Source organism: Lutra lutra, chromosome 8 (genome assembly GCF_902655055.1).
Source record: "Lutra lutra chromosome 8, mLutLut1.2, whole genome shotgun sequence".
Lineage (NCBI taxonomy): Eukaryota > Metazoa > Chordata > Mammalia > Carnivora > Mustelidae > Lutra > Lutra lutra.
Window position 1 is genome coordinate 101595869 of NC_062285.1, and position 19159 is coordinate 101615027.

The 19159-nt window shown below is 35.1% G+C and overlaps 1 protein-coding gene and 1 pseudogene across 1 annotated transcript in view; one reads left to right on the forward strand and one right to left on the reverse strand.

Annotated features, from left to right (window-relative positions):
* Positions 1-19159, forward strand: part of GLIPR1L1 (GLIPR1 like 1) — a 33042-nt gene that overhangs the window by 7352 nt on the left and 6531 nt on the right. The window contains exons 2-3 of the mRNA XM_047742605.1: positions 8355-8600; positions 12054-12154. Of these exons, the coding sequence (XP_047598561.1) occupies positions 8355-8600; positions 12054-12154 (347 nt within the window). The remainder of the gene's footprint in view (positions 1-8354; positions 8601-12053; positions 12155-19159) is intronic.
* Positions 5583-5742, reverse strand: LOC125108015 (uncharacterized; annotated as a pseudogene).

Below are 19159 nucleotides of genomic sequence, written 5' to 3' on the forward strand. Positions count from 1 at the left end.
TTTTTAAAATTTTTTTACTTTAAGTCTTCTTGTATATTTTTATAAATAAAAAATTATTCACCATTCTGGTGTTCATGTCCATCTAGTGATCATTTTATAAAACATCATATGTGTAGTGGGGGAGGAGGGTAATATGTGATGTCCTATAAAATCTGGGCCCAGAGCAGGGATCCTTCTTACCTAGGTCTCAGGGTGGTTTGAGTTTAGATTTTTATTATGGATTCACTCTACTTCTAGCACTAAGTTTTATGAGGCTAGGTTAGGCTAGGCTGTGGTATAAAATAAATCCTGAAATGTCAATGGCTTAACAAAGTTTAATTCTTTACTGGTACAGGTTATAGAAAAGGTGAATTAGGATTCAACCTCTCTTGGAAGTACAAAGGGGGAACTCCCTACCCCAGCTAGGTCATTGACAGGCAGTATGACAAGAGTTCCCAATATAGGTAGTATGACAAGAGTTCCCAAAAAAGGATAATTGCTTTACCTATTTGAAGAATAAATATCTACGGATTCTCTCGCTATTCTAAAGAGGTTTAGCATCATCTTATTTTCTTCTCATTTCTTCCCCATATTTTTATTGAATTAATATGACTTTTATATTCAGATTGCTGGGTTTTGGTTTTTTTAAGATTTTATTTTATTTATTTGACAGACAGAGATCACAAGTAGCAGAGAGGCAGGCAGAGAGGGGAGGAAGCAGGCTCCATGCTGAGCAGAGAGCCCGATGTGGGGCTCGATCCCAGGGCCCTGGGATCATGACCTGAGCCAAAGGCAGAGGCTTTAACCCACTGAGCCACCCAGGGGCCCCCAGATTGCTGTTCTTAATTGCAAATGTTTGTTATGCTAGCTGTGACTAATAATAACACAAATAAATTTTAATGTAGCAAGTGTTGGTGAGGTTGTAGAGAAACTGGAAACACTGTACACTGATGGCGGGTATGTAAAATTGTGCTGCAGCTATGGGAAACAATATGGAGATTACCCAAGAAATTATACTAGAACTACCATAAAATCCAGAAATTCCACTTCTAGGTATATACCCCAAAAAACTGAAATCAGGATCTTGAAGAGATATCTACACTTTGATGTTCAGTGCAGCACTAGATACAGAAACAATCCAAGGATCCATCAACAGATGACTGGGGAAGGAAAATGTGGCATATACATGCAATGGGATATTATTTAGCCTTAAGAAAAGAAAATTTTGCCATCTGTGAAATAAGTCAGTCACAGAAGGACAGATGCTGCTGCATGATTCCACATTTGAGGTATCTAAAATAGTCAAATTCATAGAAGCAGAAAATTCAATAGTGCTTGCAGGGGCTGGGAGGTGATATGGTAGGGGTATTGGGGAATGGGGAATTGTTACTCAAAGGGTATAAAGTTTCAGTTATGTAAGATGAATAAGTTCTAGAGATCTGCCTTATAGAATAGTGCCTATAGTTTACAATATGGTATGAGGCACTTAAAATCTGTGAAAAAGGTAGATCTCATGTTAAATACTCTTAACACAAAAACACCAAGGGGACATAAGGAAATTCTAGGAGGTGTTGGTCATATCTATTACCTGGATTATGGTGATGGTATATGGGTGTTTGCATATGTCCAAACTCATCAAATTGTACACATTAAATATATAAAGTTCTTTCTATATCAAAGATACCTCAATAAATCTGATTTCAGTATTATTTTTGTTATTTGCATCATTTCTTATAATCCTTTCAGGAATTTTGAACATTGACATAATTATACTATTTTTATTATTCACAGTCATTCTTTTTATATTATCCATGTATAGCATAAAGTCTGCAGTAGCATACTGACATATCCCAGCATCCTCCTGCCCTCAACCCTATGCACAATATACTGCTTCTTGCCATACATAGCACAAGTAGAAGCATCATGATTATATAAGGATTTTTTTTTAAAGATAGTGCAAAAACTCTCCATCACATGAAACCATTACAATTCTCTTTGTTTTTAGTTTATATTTTGAAGAATTTCTTAGTAGGTTTTCTTATTCCTCCTCATGGAGAGGAGCTTCGGTGATATGGATGTAATTCATAATATAAGGATTTTTTTATCAGAAATGCTTACAGAGGGGCACCTGGGTGGCTCAGTGGATTAAAGCCTCTGCCTTCCGATTCAGGTCATGACCCCAGGGTCCTGGGATCGAGCCCAGCATTGGGCTCTCTGCTCAACAGGGATCCTGCTTCCCCCTCTCTCTCAGCCTGCCTCTCTGCCTACTTGTGATCTCTGTCTGTCAAATAAATAAACAAAATCTTTTTAAAAAATGTTTGCAGAGTGTACTGGAGGTTTAGGTCAGGCAGAAGACAGGTGATTGGGCTCTTTAAAAGTTATGTCTATAAGAATATCAAATTCTTCTATTAACAAGTTAAGGCAGAATATTACTCGATAAAATTTTTCCTGAACTGCTAAAGACTTAATAGCAATTAAGTGTTAGGTGAACGTATTGCCAGATCTAAGGGGACATTAGAATACTTTTTTCTAGAAAGATGTTTAATTATGTTATTCAATTAGGGGGGGAAATGAGCTTTATATAGTCCCTCGCATTCTAAAATGCAAATAGATTTTTTAAATTATATATACACCTAGATAATTATACATATCATGTGTGTTTGAACTGGCTTGAAATACATGTTTTAAATGCATATAATTCCTTAGCCATCAGGTATTAATTCCTACTATTTTAAAGACACTCTGTTCACCATTTGTAATATTAAGACTAAGTGTTAATTAGAATGAGAGAGTAATTTTCTCTTGTACCATACTTTGGAGAAGGGTTGATTTGGTACAAGCTATTCTACAAGAAAACTATGTTTTGTTTTGTTTTATTATATTAGTCACAATACAGTACCTTATTAGTTTTTGATGTTGTGTTCCATGACTCATTATTTGCATATAATACCCAGTGCTCATTACAATACGTGCCCTCCTTAATACCCATCACTGGGCTAATACATCCCCTCATCCCCCTCCCAATTAGAACTATGTTTTAACTAATATACATATTTTTAATATATACCAGATTTAAGGGTGCCTGGGTGCTCAGTTGTTTAAGTGTCTGACTTTTGGTTTCAGCTCAAGTCATGATCTCAGGTCATGTGATGGAGCCTTGCATTGGGCTTCACTCTGAGCATGGAGTCGGCTTGAGACTCTCTCCCCCTCTCTGTGCCCCCCACTTCGAGTGCTCTCTTTCTCTCTCTCTCTCTCTCTCAAATAAATAAATAAAATCTTAACAAATATATAAATAAAATACATACCAGATTTAAGCTGGTCTTTTTTTTTTTTCTTTTAAAATGAAGAAATCCTCCAATGATTCAAGTGAAAGACTAGGATTCTTACAGGTATTAAGAGGAGTTAGGAGAAAACAACAATTTCAATGTCATCAAATTTTTCATCCAAATCCACAGAAGCCAAACGGAAGTAGCACATTTTCAATTTTAATTTCAAAGAATAATCAACCAAAAATCCTACCCAAAGAAAATATACTTCAGGGATTAAGATGAAATTAAATTTTAGTTGACTCTTTAGATTCAACTAAAATAAGTTGTCATGGGGCCTCTGGGTGGCTCAGTGGATTAAAGCCTCTGCCTTCGGCTTGGGTCATGATCTCAGGGTACTAGGATCGAGCCCATATTGGGCTTTCTGCTCAGCAGGGAGTCTGCTTCCCCCTCTCTCTCCCTGCCTGCCTCTTTGCCTACTTGTGATCTCTGTCTGTAAATAAATAAATAAAATCTTTTAAAAAATAAAATAAGCATAAGCAGACCTACTCTAAAAGAATAGCTAAGAAAAGTTCTTCAAGCACTCAAGCAATGATGGAACAAGACTCTCAGAATATCAGGGATGAAGAAAGAACAAGTCAAAAAGTAAAAATACGGGTAAATACAGGAGCGCCTGGGTGGCTCAGTGGGTTAAGCCTCTGCCTTCAGCTCAGGTCATGATCTCAGGGTCCTGGGATCGAGCCCCGTGTTGGGCTTTCTGCTCAGGGGGAAGCCTGCTTCCCCCTCTCTCTCTGCCTGCTTCTCTGCCTACTTGTGATCTCTCTCCCTCTCTCTGTCAAATAAATAAATAAAATCTTTTTAAAAAAATATATGGGTAAATATAACAAAGTGTTCTTCCATTATGTTTTCTAAATTATGTCAAATTTTTTATTTTATAATATTGTTTGACATGGTTCTTAATATATGTATAAGAAATATTTAAAGCAATTAATGTTGGTGGAGTAAGTGGTAAAGGAACATAGATGGAAGTAATATTTCTATACTTTAGTCAAACTGGTAAAATGCTGACACCACTAGTTTGCAACAAGTTACATAAATTATGTACTATCTATAGCAACCACTAAAACACACACACACACTAAAAAAACACTATGGATAAATCAAAATAGAATCCTAAATAGTGTTCAAGAAGCTCGCAGGAAGACAGGAAAAGTGAAATAGGAATGAAAAACAAAGAGAGGGGGCCTGGGTGGCTCAGTTGGTTAAGCAACTGCCTTCAGCTCGGGGCATGCTGCTCGAGTCCCAGGATTGAGTCCTATGTCAGGCTCCCTGCTCAGCGGGGAGTCTGTTTCTCCTGCTGACCTCTCTCCTCTCATGCTCTCTCTCTCTCATTCTCTCTCTCTCAAATGAATAAATAAAATCTTTTAAAAAAAGAAAAAAGGGATAATAAAAATAAACAATAAAATTGTAGGATTTTGCTTAACCTATCAATAAGTACATTAAACGTAAATGGTATAAATCACATCAATTTAAAAATAATATCAGAATAGGAGCTCCTGGGTGGCTCAGTGGGTTAAAGCCTCTGCCTGCGGCTCAAGTCATGATCCCAGGGTCCTGGGATTGAGCCCCACACCAGGCTCTCTCTTCAGCAGGGAGCCTGCTTTCCCCTCTCTCTCTGCCTGCTTCTCTGCCTACTTGTGATCTGTCTGTCAAATAAATAAATAAAAATTTAAAAAATATATCAGAATGAATTTAAAAGAAAAAAAAACATGAGCAAATAATATGCTATAACCAAGAAACTCACTTCAAATATAATGATATAGGTAGATTGAAAGCAAAAGGTTAGAGAAAGACATGTCATACAAAAGTTAATCAAAAGAAAGCAGGAGTGGCTTTATTAATAGCAGATACAGTAGATTTCAGAGCAAAGAAAAACAGAACAATATTACATAATGATACAACAATCAATCCATCAAAGAAATTTAAATAAAAAAGATCGTATGCCCCAAACAACAGACCTGTAGAATATAGGAAGGAAAACCAGTAGAACTGAAAGAAGAAATAGAAAAGTATTCAATTACAAAGGGATATTTCAACAGTCTGCTCAAGAAGCAGACAGAAAATCAGCAAGAAGAACTTAATACCATTAACCAACTAGAATCTAACTACATTTATAGAACACTCCACTCAGCAACTAAGTAATACACATTTTTATGAAGCACCTGTGGAATATTAGCCAAGATTGACCATATCTTGAACCATAAAATGAAAACAAATTTAAGACAACTGAAATTATATAAAGTATGTCCTCAGAACACAATGCAATCAAACCAGAAATCTATAGTACAACAAAAATAAATTCTTTAAACACTTGGAAATTAAACACATTTATAAATAATCTATGGGTCAAAGAGGAAATCTTAAGGAAAATTTCAATTAGCAATAATCGCGCCTCGGATAAACCTCATTGGCTACGATACTGCCACTGCGCAAAGCTGGAAAATTTCAAAACATATACTGAAAATACAATATATACTCAAGAGGATGTAGAAAAACTGTATCTGTCATACTTTGCTGGTGGGAATGTAAAATGTAAAATGTTGCAGTCATTCTAATTTGGTCCTTTTATTCTAAAAAACCACATGTACACTTATCATATGACACAACAATTATCTTCTTATGGCACTTTTTCTTTTTTCTTTTTTCCCAGAAAAAGGAAAACTTAACTGCTACACAAAAACCTGTTCACACATGTTCATTGCAGCTTTATTTGTAATAACCTAAACAGTAAACATCAAAATTTCCATCAATAGGTGAAGGTTAAACAAATTATGGTATATCCATACTCTGAAATACCACTCAGCAATAAGAAGGAATAAACTACAAAAACATGGAACATTATGGACAGATCTCAATGGAATTACGCTGAGTGAAAAAAAGCCAATCTCAAAATGGTCAGGTCATATCGTGACTGTTTATACAACATTCTTGAAATGACAAAATTATAGAGATGATGAACATATTAGTGATTGCCAGTAATTAGGGATAAGATGGGGAAGTGAGTATGACTTTAAAGCATTAGTAAGAGGGATCATCGTGGTGATAGAACAGTTTATTCTATATCTTGACTGTGGGCGTGATTACTTCAATTTACACATGTGATAAAACTGCATAAAACTACACACATACACACATGAATGCATGTAAAACTACTGAAATGCTAAGGTCTGTTGATTGTACCAATGCGAATTTCTTCATTTTTTAAAAAATTTTATTTATTTATTTGACAGAGAGAGAGAGACCACAAGTAGGCAGAGAGGCAGATGGGGGGTGGGAGGGGGAAGCAGACCCCCTGCTGAGCAGAGAGCTCAATGCAGGGCTTGATCCCAGGACCCTGAGATCATGACCCGAGCCAAAGGCAGAGGCTTAACCCATTGAGCCACCCAGGTGCCCCAGTTTCTTCATTTTGATATCGTTTTATAGTTACTTAGAACACTATCAGTGGGGAAACCAGACAAAGTTTGCACAGGACCTCTGTGTACTATTTTTGTAAACTCTTGTGTATCTAAAATTAATTTGGAATAAAAATATTTTAAAAAATCATCTTTTGAGGGGCTGGCCCAGATCCTAGAATTGTAAGTTTAAGCCCTACATTGGGCATAGAGCTTACTTAAATTTGAAAAATTATCTTGCCAATAATACCTACATTAAGACATTGCCACTCTTGTAAAAAACTGATTGTGGACTCTATTCTGTTTCACTGGGATATTTGTCTATCCATATCTTGTACCAATACCACAATGTCTTTATGTAGATTGTGATGTATTGATATCTGGTACAGTAAGTCCTCTAGCCTTGCTTTACTTTTTTTTTTTTTAAAGATTTTATTTTATTTATTTGACAGAGAGAGATCACAAGCAGGCAGAGAGGCAGGCAAAGAGAGAGGAGGAAGCAGGCTCCCTGCTGAGCAGAGAGCCCGATGCGGGGCTCGATCCCAGGACCCTGAGATCATGACCTGAGCCGAAGGCAGCGGCTTAACCCACTGAGCCACCCAGGGGCCCCCTTGCTTTACTTTTTATAGATTGTCTTAGGTATTGATGATTCTTTGAACTTCCATATAAATTTTGAAATCAATTTCCACCCAAAAAAAAAGCTACTTAGTTTTTTTTAGAAATGAATTAAATGATCAATATCCAATCCTTTACCTATATTAAATCTTCCAGTTCATAAATATTTTACATCTATCCATTTAAGTCTTTACAAATCAATCTTAGTGATGTTTTGTACCTTTTTAGGGTAGAGATTTTTTATATAATTTATTGGGTTTATTCTTATATATTTGTTATCTTTGAAATTATTTGTTTCTGAAATATATATGGAAACACAATTTTGTATATTTTCCTGATATCTGGAAACTGATAATTTCACTTTTTTCCTGTAGTTTTATTTGTGTGTTCATTTGAATTTTCTACATACCTAGTCTTGTTATCTATGAATAATGCTAGATTCCAGTCATTTTACATTTTATGTCTTTTTTCTTACGTATTTACAGCTCACATATTTTATTACACCACCTAACTTCCTGTATTATTTTAAATAGAAATAATGAGACATCTGGTTTCCCAATCTTGGGAGAAAGCTTTCAATATTTCACCATTATATTGGTGCCTGTTAATAGTGTTTTTTGTTTGTGTTCTGGTTTGGGTAGATATTCTCAATCAAATTAAGGAAATTCTATTCCTGTGTGTCTAGAGGCATTTTCCCTTTCTACTTACAAATGGGTACTTATCTTGCTTATGGTATATTTGCATGACCTGAATTACTAGACTGTGAACCCTTGACTTAATTTAAATCACATTTGAATATATTTGTTGAGTGCCTCTAGTGTGCTAGGCCATCTGCAAGATATTGGAAATTCAGATAAACTGTCATAGAGTGGGTACTAAATGTTTCTGAAGTAGACTAAAAAAAATGACTAACTGTAAACATAATACCAAATATATATATATCTTATTAAAACAAATTTAAACAAAATTGGATAGCAATCATTAGAATAGCTTTAATCCAAGCTAATACACACAATTCAATTTAAATTGTTTTATCTTTCAGAGTTGGGATGATGGTTTAGCAAAGGTTGCTAAAGCATGGGCAAACAAGTGCAAATTTGAACACAACTCCTGTTTATCAATACCATATGGATGCTATCCAAATTATAAATTTCTTGGAGAAAATATCTGGTTCGGTGGATTACGCATATTTTCACCAAAATCTGCTGTTACTGCTTGGTTTAATGAAACTGCATTTTATGATTATGATAACCTATCATGTTCCAAAGTTTGTGGCCATTATACACAGGTAAATATTTGACATTTTGTTGATTAGTTCTTATTTATGCACCTTTTAACAAAAGACAAAAATTTTTAAGCATTTTCTTTCGAGTTTCCTTTGAGTATCTAAAAAAGCACTTTCATTTGGAAGATATTTATACTGGGAATAGATTTCTATATACTAGAATTTTTGGTTTGTTTGTTTGTCTTGTTTTTCGAGACTTTAAAAATCTTACTCCACTGTGACATCACAGTGGAGTAAGATTTTTAAAGTCTCATCTCATCTGCATTGTTTCCAACAAGAAATCTACTATAATCTTTTCTTTATTCCTTTGTACTTTATGTGTCTTTTGCTCTTTTACAGTTCTTCCTTTATTACAAGTCATGAGCAATTTCATAATAATGCACTGAAGTTTTCTTCATGTTTTCTCTGCTGCAGTTTACTGAGCTTCTTGCGCCTGTGGGTCTACAGTTTAAATCAAATGTTGAGAAACATTTGCCATTATTTCTTCAAATATTTCTGTCATTTTCACTTGCTACTCCCTTCCCAGAGTTGTTACTCATGCAGAAGGCCACTTGAAGTTTTCCATAGTTGACTGATCTTCTCTTCTCTCTTTTCCTGATTTTTTTCTTCTGTGACTAAATTCACATTCATTTAAAATAAATGCTTTATTTTTAAGTTCATTAATTAATAAATAACTGTATCCTGTATGTTTAATCTTTCACCTAGGATTTTAATCATATGGAATACAGTTATAATCATTATTTTGATTTTTTCCTTCCTAATTCTAGCATCTAGGTTAGTTGTGGGTTAGTTTCAATGGACTGATTTTCCCTCTTCATTATGGTCCATATTTTCTTGCTTCTTATCATGCTGCTGGGTAAATTTATTATATTCCCAAATTTATAAATTTTGCTTTGTTGAATGCTGGATTTATTTATATATCTCTAAATATTCTTGAACTGTCTTCTGGGATACAGTTATATTACCTAAAATTTTTAAAATTTTTTTGGTTCTTATATAGACTCTTGTGCATACTCTACCAATGCCCCAGAAATTGGTATTTTCCAGTGTGGCTAGTAGGAACAGCCTCGAATCCTGGGTCTGTATAAGTCTTCACATCCTTCCTCTAGTTTTAATAGGTGGTTCTTTCCCAGGCCTCGGGTAATTTCTTCACATACATTCTGATTAATGCTCTACTGAATTGATGATGATGACTTCCTGTAGATCTCTACAGTTGTATCACAGTGAAATTTTCACCTCCCCACTACTGTATTCTCTAAACTCCTGCTTCCTTGGTCTCCCCAAACTCTCAGCTATGCCTCTCAACTGTGTGAATCCATCAAGCATCTGCTGGTTTTCCCAGATGCTTCCTCCCTCTGCCCCGCCCCGCCCAGCCATGGCATGAAAACTTTCTCAAAGCAATAATCTGGGACAATTGTACAGCCAGATCCTCTCCCCTCAACTCACAAAGGGCATTATCTTTTTCAAGATACCGGTGTCCAGTAACTTTATTTCACATTATTTTCCCAAGTATTCTCATTATTTTGGTGGGAATTTTTGCTGAGAAGTCAAACTTGTTTTTAAGCTAAACAAGTCTTAAAAATGGCACTGAACTCTTAGAAGCTCAATTTAAGCAATAAAAAGGGCTTTCTTCTCCAAACTTACGCATCTGTATAAGATGTATTAGTATATAGTGACTTAAAGCAAGTCCTTTTTATCAGAGGAGCCCTGAACAAAGAGATTAGCAACTTCCATGCTCCCCTTCTATTCATTCCTTGTCCAAAAACAGGACACTATAAATCTGGAAACCCTTCTCAGGATAGATGTCTGCAAAGAATATGGTTTGGCTACTGCTAGGAAAATCAAAAGAATGGAATCCAAATGTTAGGTGTACCGATAACAAGCAGAATGTAATATCCCTAATATGCCATCAAGACTAATTCAAAAGCCTTTATATAATCCTTCATCTCTCTTTCGCTTCAAGTCAAAAGGAACCTGCTTCCAAATACTCCTTCTCCGCTATCATTGCAACATCAAAATTGTAAGCTCACTTCACACTAATTTACACATATGCTTAAATAATTAGGAATGAGTTCATTCTTTCTACTTGTTCAGCAACTACATCTTGCTTAATGTTCTAAACAAAATGAGCTAAAAATTTCCTGCATTTACTGTTTGCCGACATTCATATTGAAGTTACAACCAATGTTCATGTTGTCACATCTAGTCCCTTTAATGAAAGTAATACATTAAAAACCTACACATAGTCAATATTTACTTTTACCATTCTCAAAGCCAAAACAGAATAATAACTTAGATATATTAAGCAAATAGAATTTCATGGAGTAGCCATATACTCATGAACCAAATTTTAAAACAGGATTTCTTGGAAAATATATATACTTGCAGTTGTATGGCATATTAACTTTTTGAAACATCCAAAAGGAAAAGGATCTTTTAAGAATCAAGCTTAACCTCACTCTACTAAGTAGGAAACTAGCTCACAACTGATGTCAATCTCTTAAGCTACACACATGGTTAGAAGCAAAACTCATCTCTTCTCTCTTACTCTTCTCTCATCTGTTACCATTATTAAAGAAACAGTAATATTCTTCACTGTTTTCTCTCTCTCCCCTGTCTAGTTTTCCATAGGAGTCATTTTCCTTTTGATAACTTTGCTATTCTTTGCAACTAGACAAAAATAAAGATACACCATCTCTGTGGCAAGTATGTTTTGCAGAAGACTCATTACGTTCTTAATCTCTATCCATAACTGTCTCTTGCTTACTTAACAAAGGTAAGAATATGGTTAAGACCACAAAATTTAAAACGTGATCATAAGTGAAGTAAAATTTTTCTGAGAAAAAGAAATAAAAGTTTTTATTATTTTCATTTATAGTCTGACTTTAATATCATTTATATAATATGCCCATGGAGGAAATTAAAATACATTTCATAAGTCACCTAGAAAAAAACATAATTTTGTTTTCATGTTATATCCTCCTTTCAATTTATGAGAATTAACAGTGAGGAAAACCTACTTAGATAGCCTTCAGGAAAATAGCCTTAACAAAATAATTGTTTTAAAATTAATATTAAAAATTAAGGGGCGCCTGGGTGGCTCAGTTGGTTGTGCAGCTGCCTTCGGCTCAGGTCATGATTCCAGGCTCCTGGGATCGAGCCCCGCATCGGGCTCCCTGCTTAGCGGAGAGCCTGCTTCTCTCTCTCCCTCTGCCTGCCGCTCTGTTTACTTGTGCTCTCTATCTCTCTGTCAAATAAATAAATAAAATCTTAAAAAATAAATAAATAAAATAAAATTAAATTAAATTAATATTAAAAATTAAAAAAATAAACAGAGAGTAAATAGTTATGTGCATTCATTTCTGGTAGCATGACAAAGATTATACCTGCTCCCATAATGCATTGTTTGTATAAAGTTGTTTTGCATATTTTATTTTAAAATTCTTTTCCTTGTAGGTAGTTTGGGCCAATTCATATAAAGTTGGTTGTGCAGTAACAGTATGTCCTGGATTTGAGGGATATGAAACTGCAATGTTCATATGCAACTATGGACCTGCGTAAGTTATTTTGCTATTAAAAATATTTTAACTTAAAATAACATGTTAAGAATTGTTCTCAAAATAGAATAGAACCTTACACTAAAGGGACAAGTATTTTTTTTTAGACATTTTTTTTAAGATTTTATTTATTTATTTGTCAGAGAGAGTGAGCACAGGCAGAGGCAGATGGAGAGGCAGGCTCCCTGCTGAGCAAGGAGCCCGATGTGGGACTTGATCCCAGGACACTGGGATCATGACCTGAGCCAAAGGCAGACGCTTAACCAACTGAGTCACCCAGGCGTCCCGGGGACAAATATATTTTTAATAAATTTGAAGTCTCTCTCTGTAGCGCTACTAAAAAATAAATTAAAATAGAAGGTGGTGAGAGAACATTACCTTATATAAAAAATTATTCCTATTATGAAATACTTAAATTTGAGAATGAAAATTATGGAAACTGTTTAACTTAAAATAAGAGAATATAAAATACATTGCCCCAGTAATATCTAAATACTTGGAACACAAAATAGGTTGGCAGATGCTTCTCTAATATGACATAATTGAGATGAGTAAATGATTGAGAATGACAGTGAAATGCACATTCTTCTAAGAAAAGAATATCATAATTTTTAATTGCCATGCTGATAATCGCATATCTAAATGGAAATACAACATGAGCCTAATGGGAGTCCCCAAAAATGAAATTCTGGAACTCTAAGCCCAATAGATCTATACAAGGAAGAAAATAAAAATCAGTTAATAGTCCAACTCTTTTAACAACCGAAATTTTTTTAAAAGTACAAAAGTTAAAAACACAGGCAAAGAATAAAATATACATAATTTGCAAAAAGGATCTGAGATATGCCAAAATGGCTATGGAGAAGTACAAATGTGTATATCTCTGTATTTTCTTTGGTTGCCTCTCAATCAGTAACAAAAACAAAAATGACAAATGCATAGCTTTAAAATTTCAGGCAAAGTTCAGTTTTTATAAATACCAGAGAAATTGCAGAACTACTGAATACTTATTTATTACCATCCAAAATAGAATATATAAGGAAAAAGAATCCTAAAAAGATAAAAAGGGCACTGTTATCTGTGAGATAATTTAGGCAGAATTGATTTCCTGGAAGAGGCAAGGCCAGAAAAATATTTTAAGAAATATGGCCCAAAACTTTCCAAGCTTAAGGAAAATTATAAAGTCACAGAACAAGAAGGCTAACAAATCCCAAGACACAAGAAACATCAAGAAAAATGCACTGACTCACCTTATAATAAAATATTTCAGGAGGCACCCAGGTGGCTCAGTTGGTTAAGCAACTGCCTTTGGCTCTGGTCATGATCCTGGAGTCCTGGGATTGAGTTCTGCATCAGACTGCCTGCTCAGCGGGGGAGTCTGCTTATCCCTCTGACCCTTGCCCCGCTCATGCTATCTCTCTCTCTCTCTCATTCTCTCTCAAATAAATAAAATCTTTTAAAAAAATTTTTCAAAAAGAGTCATAATGAGAAAATCTTAAAAGCTGCTGGAGAACTCAGACACATTACATACAGAGGGACAAAGATAAGGATGACAGCAGATTTCTCAGTGGAAGTAATGTGAGAGAGAAAACAGCAATATCTTTAAATACTGGAAGAAAAAAAACTGTCCACTGAGAATTCTATGTTTTGAAAATATATTTTAAAATTAAAAGAATAGATTTTTTCAAACCACTGGAAATGTTAACTACATGAGTAATATATAGGATGTTTTCTTATTATTTAATTATCTTCCAAGGATAATTGTTTAATCAAAGATAATAGCAATGCATTGTGAGAGTCACAACTACATAAAATTAAAATATGTGATAACTATAGCATAAAGGCCAAAAGAGAAAAATCTAAGTATATTAAGGTTCTTTTACTCTGTTAATTGCAGTAATTTAAATTGACTGTGATAAGTAAAAGATGCATACTATAGGCTCCAACTACTTAAATAATAAAATTAGTTATAACAAAGGCATCAACAAAGCAGGTAAAATTAGATTTTAAAAAATATTCACTTAATCTAAAGAAAGGCAGAAAAAAGAAAAAGGGGAATGGACAAGAACAGAGGAGATGACTAGAATAAATAAGATGATAACCTCAAACCTAACTATATCAATGCTGACTCTTTCAGACACTTTCAGCTCAGATCATGATATCACATTCATGAGATCAAGACCCACATTGGGCTCCACATTCAGCATGGAGTCTGCTTGAGATTCTCTCTCTCCCTCTCCCTTTGCCCCTCCCCCCCACACACATTCACTATCTCTCTCTCTCTTTCAAAATAAATAAAATATTTTTAAAAAATAATCACATCAAATTTTTTTTTAAAGATTTTATTTATTTATTTGACAGCGAGAGATCACAAGTAGACGGAGAGGCAGGCAGAGAGAGAGAGAGAGGGAAGCAGGCTCCCTGCTGAGCAGAGAGCCCGATGCGGGACTCGATCCCAGGACCCCGAGATCATGACCTGAGCCGAAGGCAGCGGCTTAACCCACTGAGCCACCCAGGCGCCCAATCACATCAAATTTAAATGATACAAACACCAATAGAAAAGGCACAGATTCCAAGATTAGATAAGAAATCAAGAACCAGGGGCACCTGGGTGGCTCAGTGGGTTAAGCCGCTGCCTTCGGCTCAGGTCACGATCAATCAATGAAACCAGAAGCTCATTCTTCAAAAAGATAAACAAAATTGATAGACCTTTAACCAGACTCACAAAAAAAAAAAAAAAAAGAAAAGAAAAGAAAGAAAAAAAGGAAGGAAGAAAGAAAGACTCAAATAAACAAAATCATAAATGAAAGAGGAGAAATAACTAATACCACCAAAATACAAAGGATTATAAGACAATATTATGAGAATTACATGCCAACAAATTAGACAACTTAGAAGAAATGGATAAATTCCTAGAAACATATAACCCACCAAAACTGAAGCAGAAAAAAATAGAAAATTTGAACAGACTGATTACCAGTCATGAAATTCAACCAATAATCAAAAACTCCCAAGCAACAAAAGTTCAGAACCAGATAGCTTCACAGGCAAATTCTACCAAATATTCAAAGAAGAGTTAATACCTAGTCTTCTCAAACTATTTCCCCCCAAAAGAAGGAAAACTTCCAAATGCATTCTATGAGACTATTACCTTGATACCAGAACCAGATAACAAAACCACAAAAAAAGAGAACTATGAGCCAATAACTCTGATGAACATAGATTAAAAAATTCTCAACAAAATATTAGCAAACCGAATCTAACAATACATTTAAAAAATCATTCACCACAATCAAGTGGGATTTATTCCTGAGATACAAAGGTGATTTGGTATTCACAAATCAATATACTTGTGTCACATGAGTAAGAGAAAAGATAAAAAACATGATTGTATCAATAGATGCAGAAAAAGTACTTGACAAAGTACAACATCCATTCATGATTTTAAAAAAAAAACCCTCAACAAAGTTGGTTCAAAGGGAACATACCTTAACATAATAAAGGCCATATATGAAAAACCCACAGCAAACATCATACTCAATGGTAAAAAGAAAACTGTGAGTTTTTCTCCTAAAATCAGGAATAAGACAAGGATGTCCACTCTCAACACTTTATTCAAATAATACTGGAAGTCCTAGACACAGCAATCAGATAAGAAAAAGAAATAAAAGGCTTCCAAATAGGTGAGGAAAAAGTAAAACTTTCACTATTTTCAGATAACATGACACTATACATAGAAAACCCTAAACTCCACCAAAAAAACTACTAGAACTGATAAATGAATTCAGTAAGGTTGCAGGATACCAAATCAATGTACAAAAACCTGTTGCATTTCTATACACTAATAATGAAGTAGCAGAAAAAGAAATCAACATTGACAACAATCCTATTTACAGAAACACCAAAAATAATAAGGGGCACCTAGGTGGCTCAGTTGGTTAAACATCTAACTCTTGATCTCAGCTCTGGACTTATTCTCAGGGTCATATGTTCAACACCATGTTGAGCTTAAAAATAATACAATAATAATAAAAGCATCCAGGAACTTAACCAAGGAGATGAAAGACTATAAAACATTGATTAAAGAAACAGAGAACACAAAGAAATGGAAAGACATTCCATTTCATGGATTGGAAGAACAAATATTGCTAAAATGACTATGCTACCCAAATCAATCTACAGATCTGATGTAGTCATTATCCAATACCAACAGCATTTTTTACAGAGCTAGAACAAATAACCCTAAAGTTTGTAGAGAATTACAGAAGACCTCAAATAGCCAAAGCAATATTGAAAAAGAAGAACAAGGGGCGCCTGGGTGGCTCAGTGGGTTAAGCCACTGCCTTCGGCTCAGGTCATGATCTCAGGGTCCTGGGATCGAGCCCCGCATCGGGCTCTCTGCTCAGCAGGGAGCCTGCTTCCTCCTCTCTCTCTGCCTGCCTCTCTGCCTGCTTGTGATCTCTGTCTGTCAAATAAATAAATAAATAAAATCTTTAAAAAAAAAAAAAGAAAAAGAAGAACAAAACTAGAAGTATCACAATCCTAGATTTTAAAATCTACTACAAAGCTATAGTAATAAAAACAGTATGGTACTGGCACAAAAAGACACAGAAGAGGGAGCCCAAAAGTAAACCCAAAATTATATAGTCAATTAATCTTTGACAACGAAGCAAGAATATGCAATGGGAAAAGTGTCTTCAATAAATGGTGTTGGAAAAACTGGACAGCTACATGTAAATGAATGAAACTGGACCACTTTCTTACACCATACACAAAAATAAACTCAAAATAGATTAGGGACCTAAATGGAGACCTGAAAACAAAAATTGTAGAAGGGAGCACAGGGAGTAATTTTTCTGACCTCGGCCATAGCAACATTTTTCTAGATATGTCTCCTAAGACAAGAGAAACAAAAGTAAAAATAAACTATAGGGACTGTATCAAAATAAACAGCTTCAGCACAGTGAAGGAAACAATAAAACTAAAAGACAACCTAGGGGCACCTGGGTGGCTCAGTGGATTAAGCCGCTGCCTTCGGCTCAGGTCATGATCTCAGGGTCCTGGGATCGAGTCCCACATCGGGCTCTCTGCTCAGCAGGGTGCCTGCTTCCCTCTCTCTCTCTCTCTGCCTGCCTCTCCGTCTACTTGTGATCTCTCTCTGTCAAATAAATAAATAAAATCTTTAAAAAATAAAAAATTAAAAAATAAAATAAAAGACAACCTAATGAATGGGAGAAGGTATTTGCAAATGATGTGTCTAATAAAGGGTTAATATCCAAAATGTATAAAGAACTTACACAATGCAACACACACACAAAACCAAAAATGGGTCAAAGAAAAAAAAATGGGTCAAAGATAGGAACAGGCATTTCTCCAAAGAAGACAGACATGTGGCCAACAGACCCATGAAAAGATGCTTAACATCACTTATCACCAGGGAAATGAAAATCAAAACCACAGTGAGATATCACCTCATACTTGTCAGAATGGCTAAAATCAAAAACTCATGAAACAAGGGGCGCCTGGGTGGCTCAGTGGGTTAAAGCCTCTGCCTTCAGCTCAGGTCATGATCCCAGGATCCTGGGATCAAGCCCCACATTGGGCTCTCTGCTCGGCAGGGAGCCTGCTTCCTCCTCTCTCTCTGCCTGCCTCTCTGCCTACTTGTGATCTCTGTCTGTCAAATAAATAAATAAAATCTTTAAAAAAAAATACTCATGAAACAAATAGTGTTGGTTAGGATGTGGAGAAAAAAAGAACCCTCATATGCTATTGGAGGGAATATAAACTTGTATAGTCACTGTGGAAAACAGCATGGGGATTCCTCAAAAAATTAAAAATGGAATTACCATATGATCCAATTATTCCAATACTGACTCTTGATTTTGTCTCAGGTCATGATCTCAGGGTTGTGAGAGAGACCTGCATCACGTTCCACACTGAGCATGAAATCTGCTTAAGGTTCTCTCACCCTCTCTCTCTGCCCTTCCTCCAATACTCACACATGCAGTCTCATGTGTGTTCTCTCTTTTCTCTAAAAAAAAAAAAAAAAAAAGGAACAGTAGGGTTAATCAATCAAGAGGCAACCTGGTGAAATGGAGAAATTCCTCCAAGGACACAAATGAAATAAGGAAAACCGTAGAGCAGTATCTCCTGTGAATATATGTATAAAATCCTAAATAAAATTTAGCATTAGAATCCATCAATATGGTAAAAGTCTAAGACACCTTTTTTTTTTTAAAGATTTTTATTTATTTATTTATTTGACAGAGAGAGATCACAAGCAGGAAGAGAGGCAGGAAGGGGAACAGGCTCCCCACTGAGCAGAGAGCCCGATGCTGGGCTTGATCTCAGGACTCCAGGATCATGACCTGAGCCGAAGGCAGAGGCTTAACCCACTGAGCCACCCAGGTGCCCCTACTAAGACACCTTTTTAAATGGAGTTTGTTCCAGGAATATAGAGGTGGTTTAACATTCTAAATACATCAATCAATGTAATTTACCGCATTAATCAACACAAAAATAAAGATCACATGATCATCTCAATAGATTGAGAAAAAGCTAAACATTCATTCCTGATATAAGCTCTTAGAAAACTGGGAATAGAAGGGAACTTCTTAAACCTAATAAAGGACAGCTGTGAAAAATCTATATGTAATATTATACCAATACTAATAAAAATTTCTCTGAAGTACCAGGGAGTAAATATATTAAGCTTTGCATGCCATATATGTTGTTACTTTCATCTTTGCTTTTATTTTGTTTTAAAGAACCCATTAAAAATATTTTAAAAATTATTTGCTTGCAGCCCGTACAGAAGCAGGCCAGACTTGGACTATGGGCCATAATTTGCTGACTTCTAGTTTATAAGTCTATATTAAAAAAAAAAAAAAAAATCTGTGAAAATTCTTCCAAAACTAGTAAGTGAACTTGGTAATTTTCAGGACACAAGATCAATATATAAAACTCAGTTACATGTCCGTACACTAGCAATAAATAATAATAAAT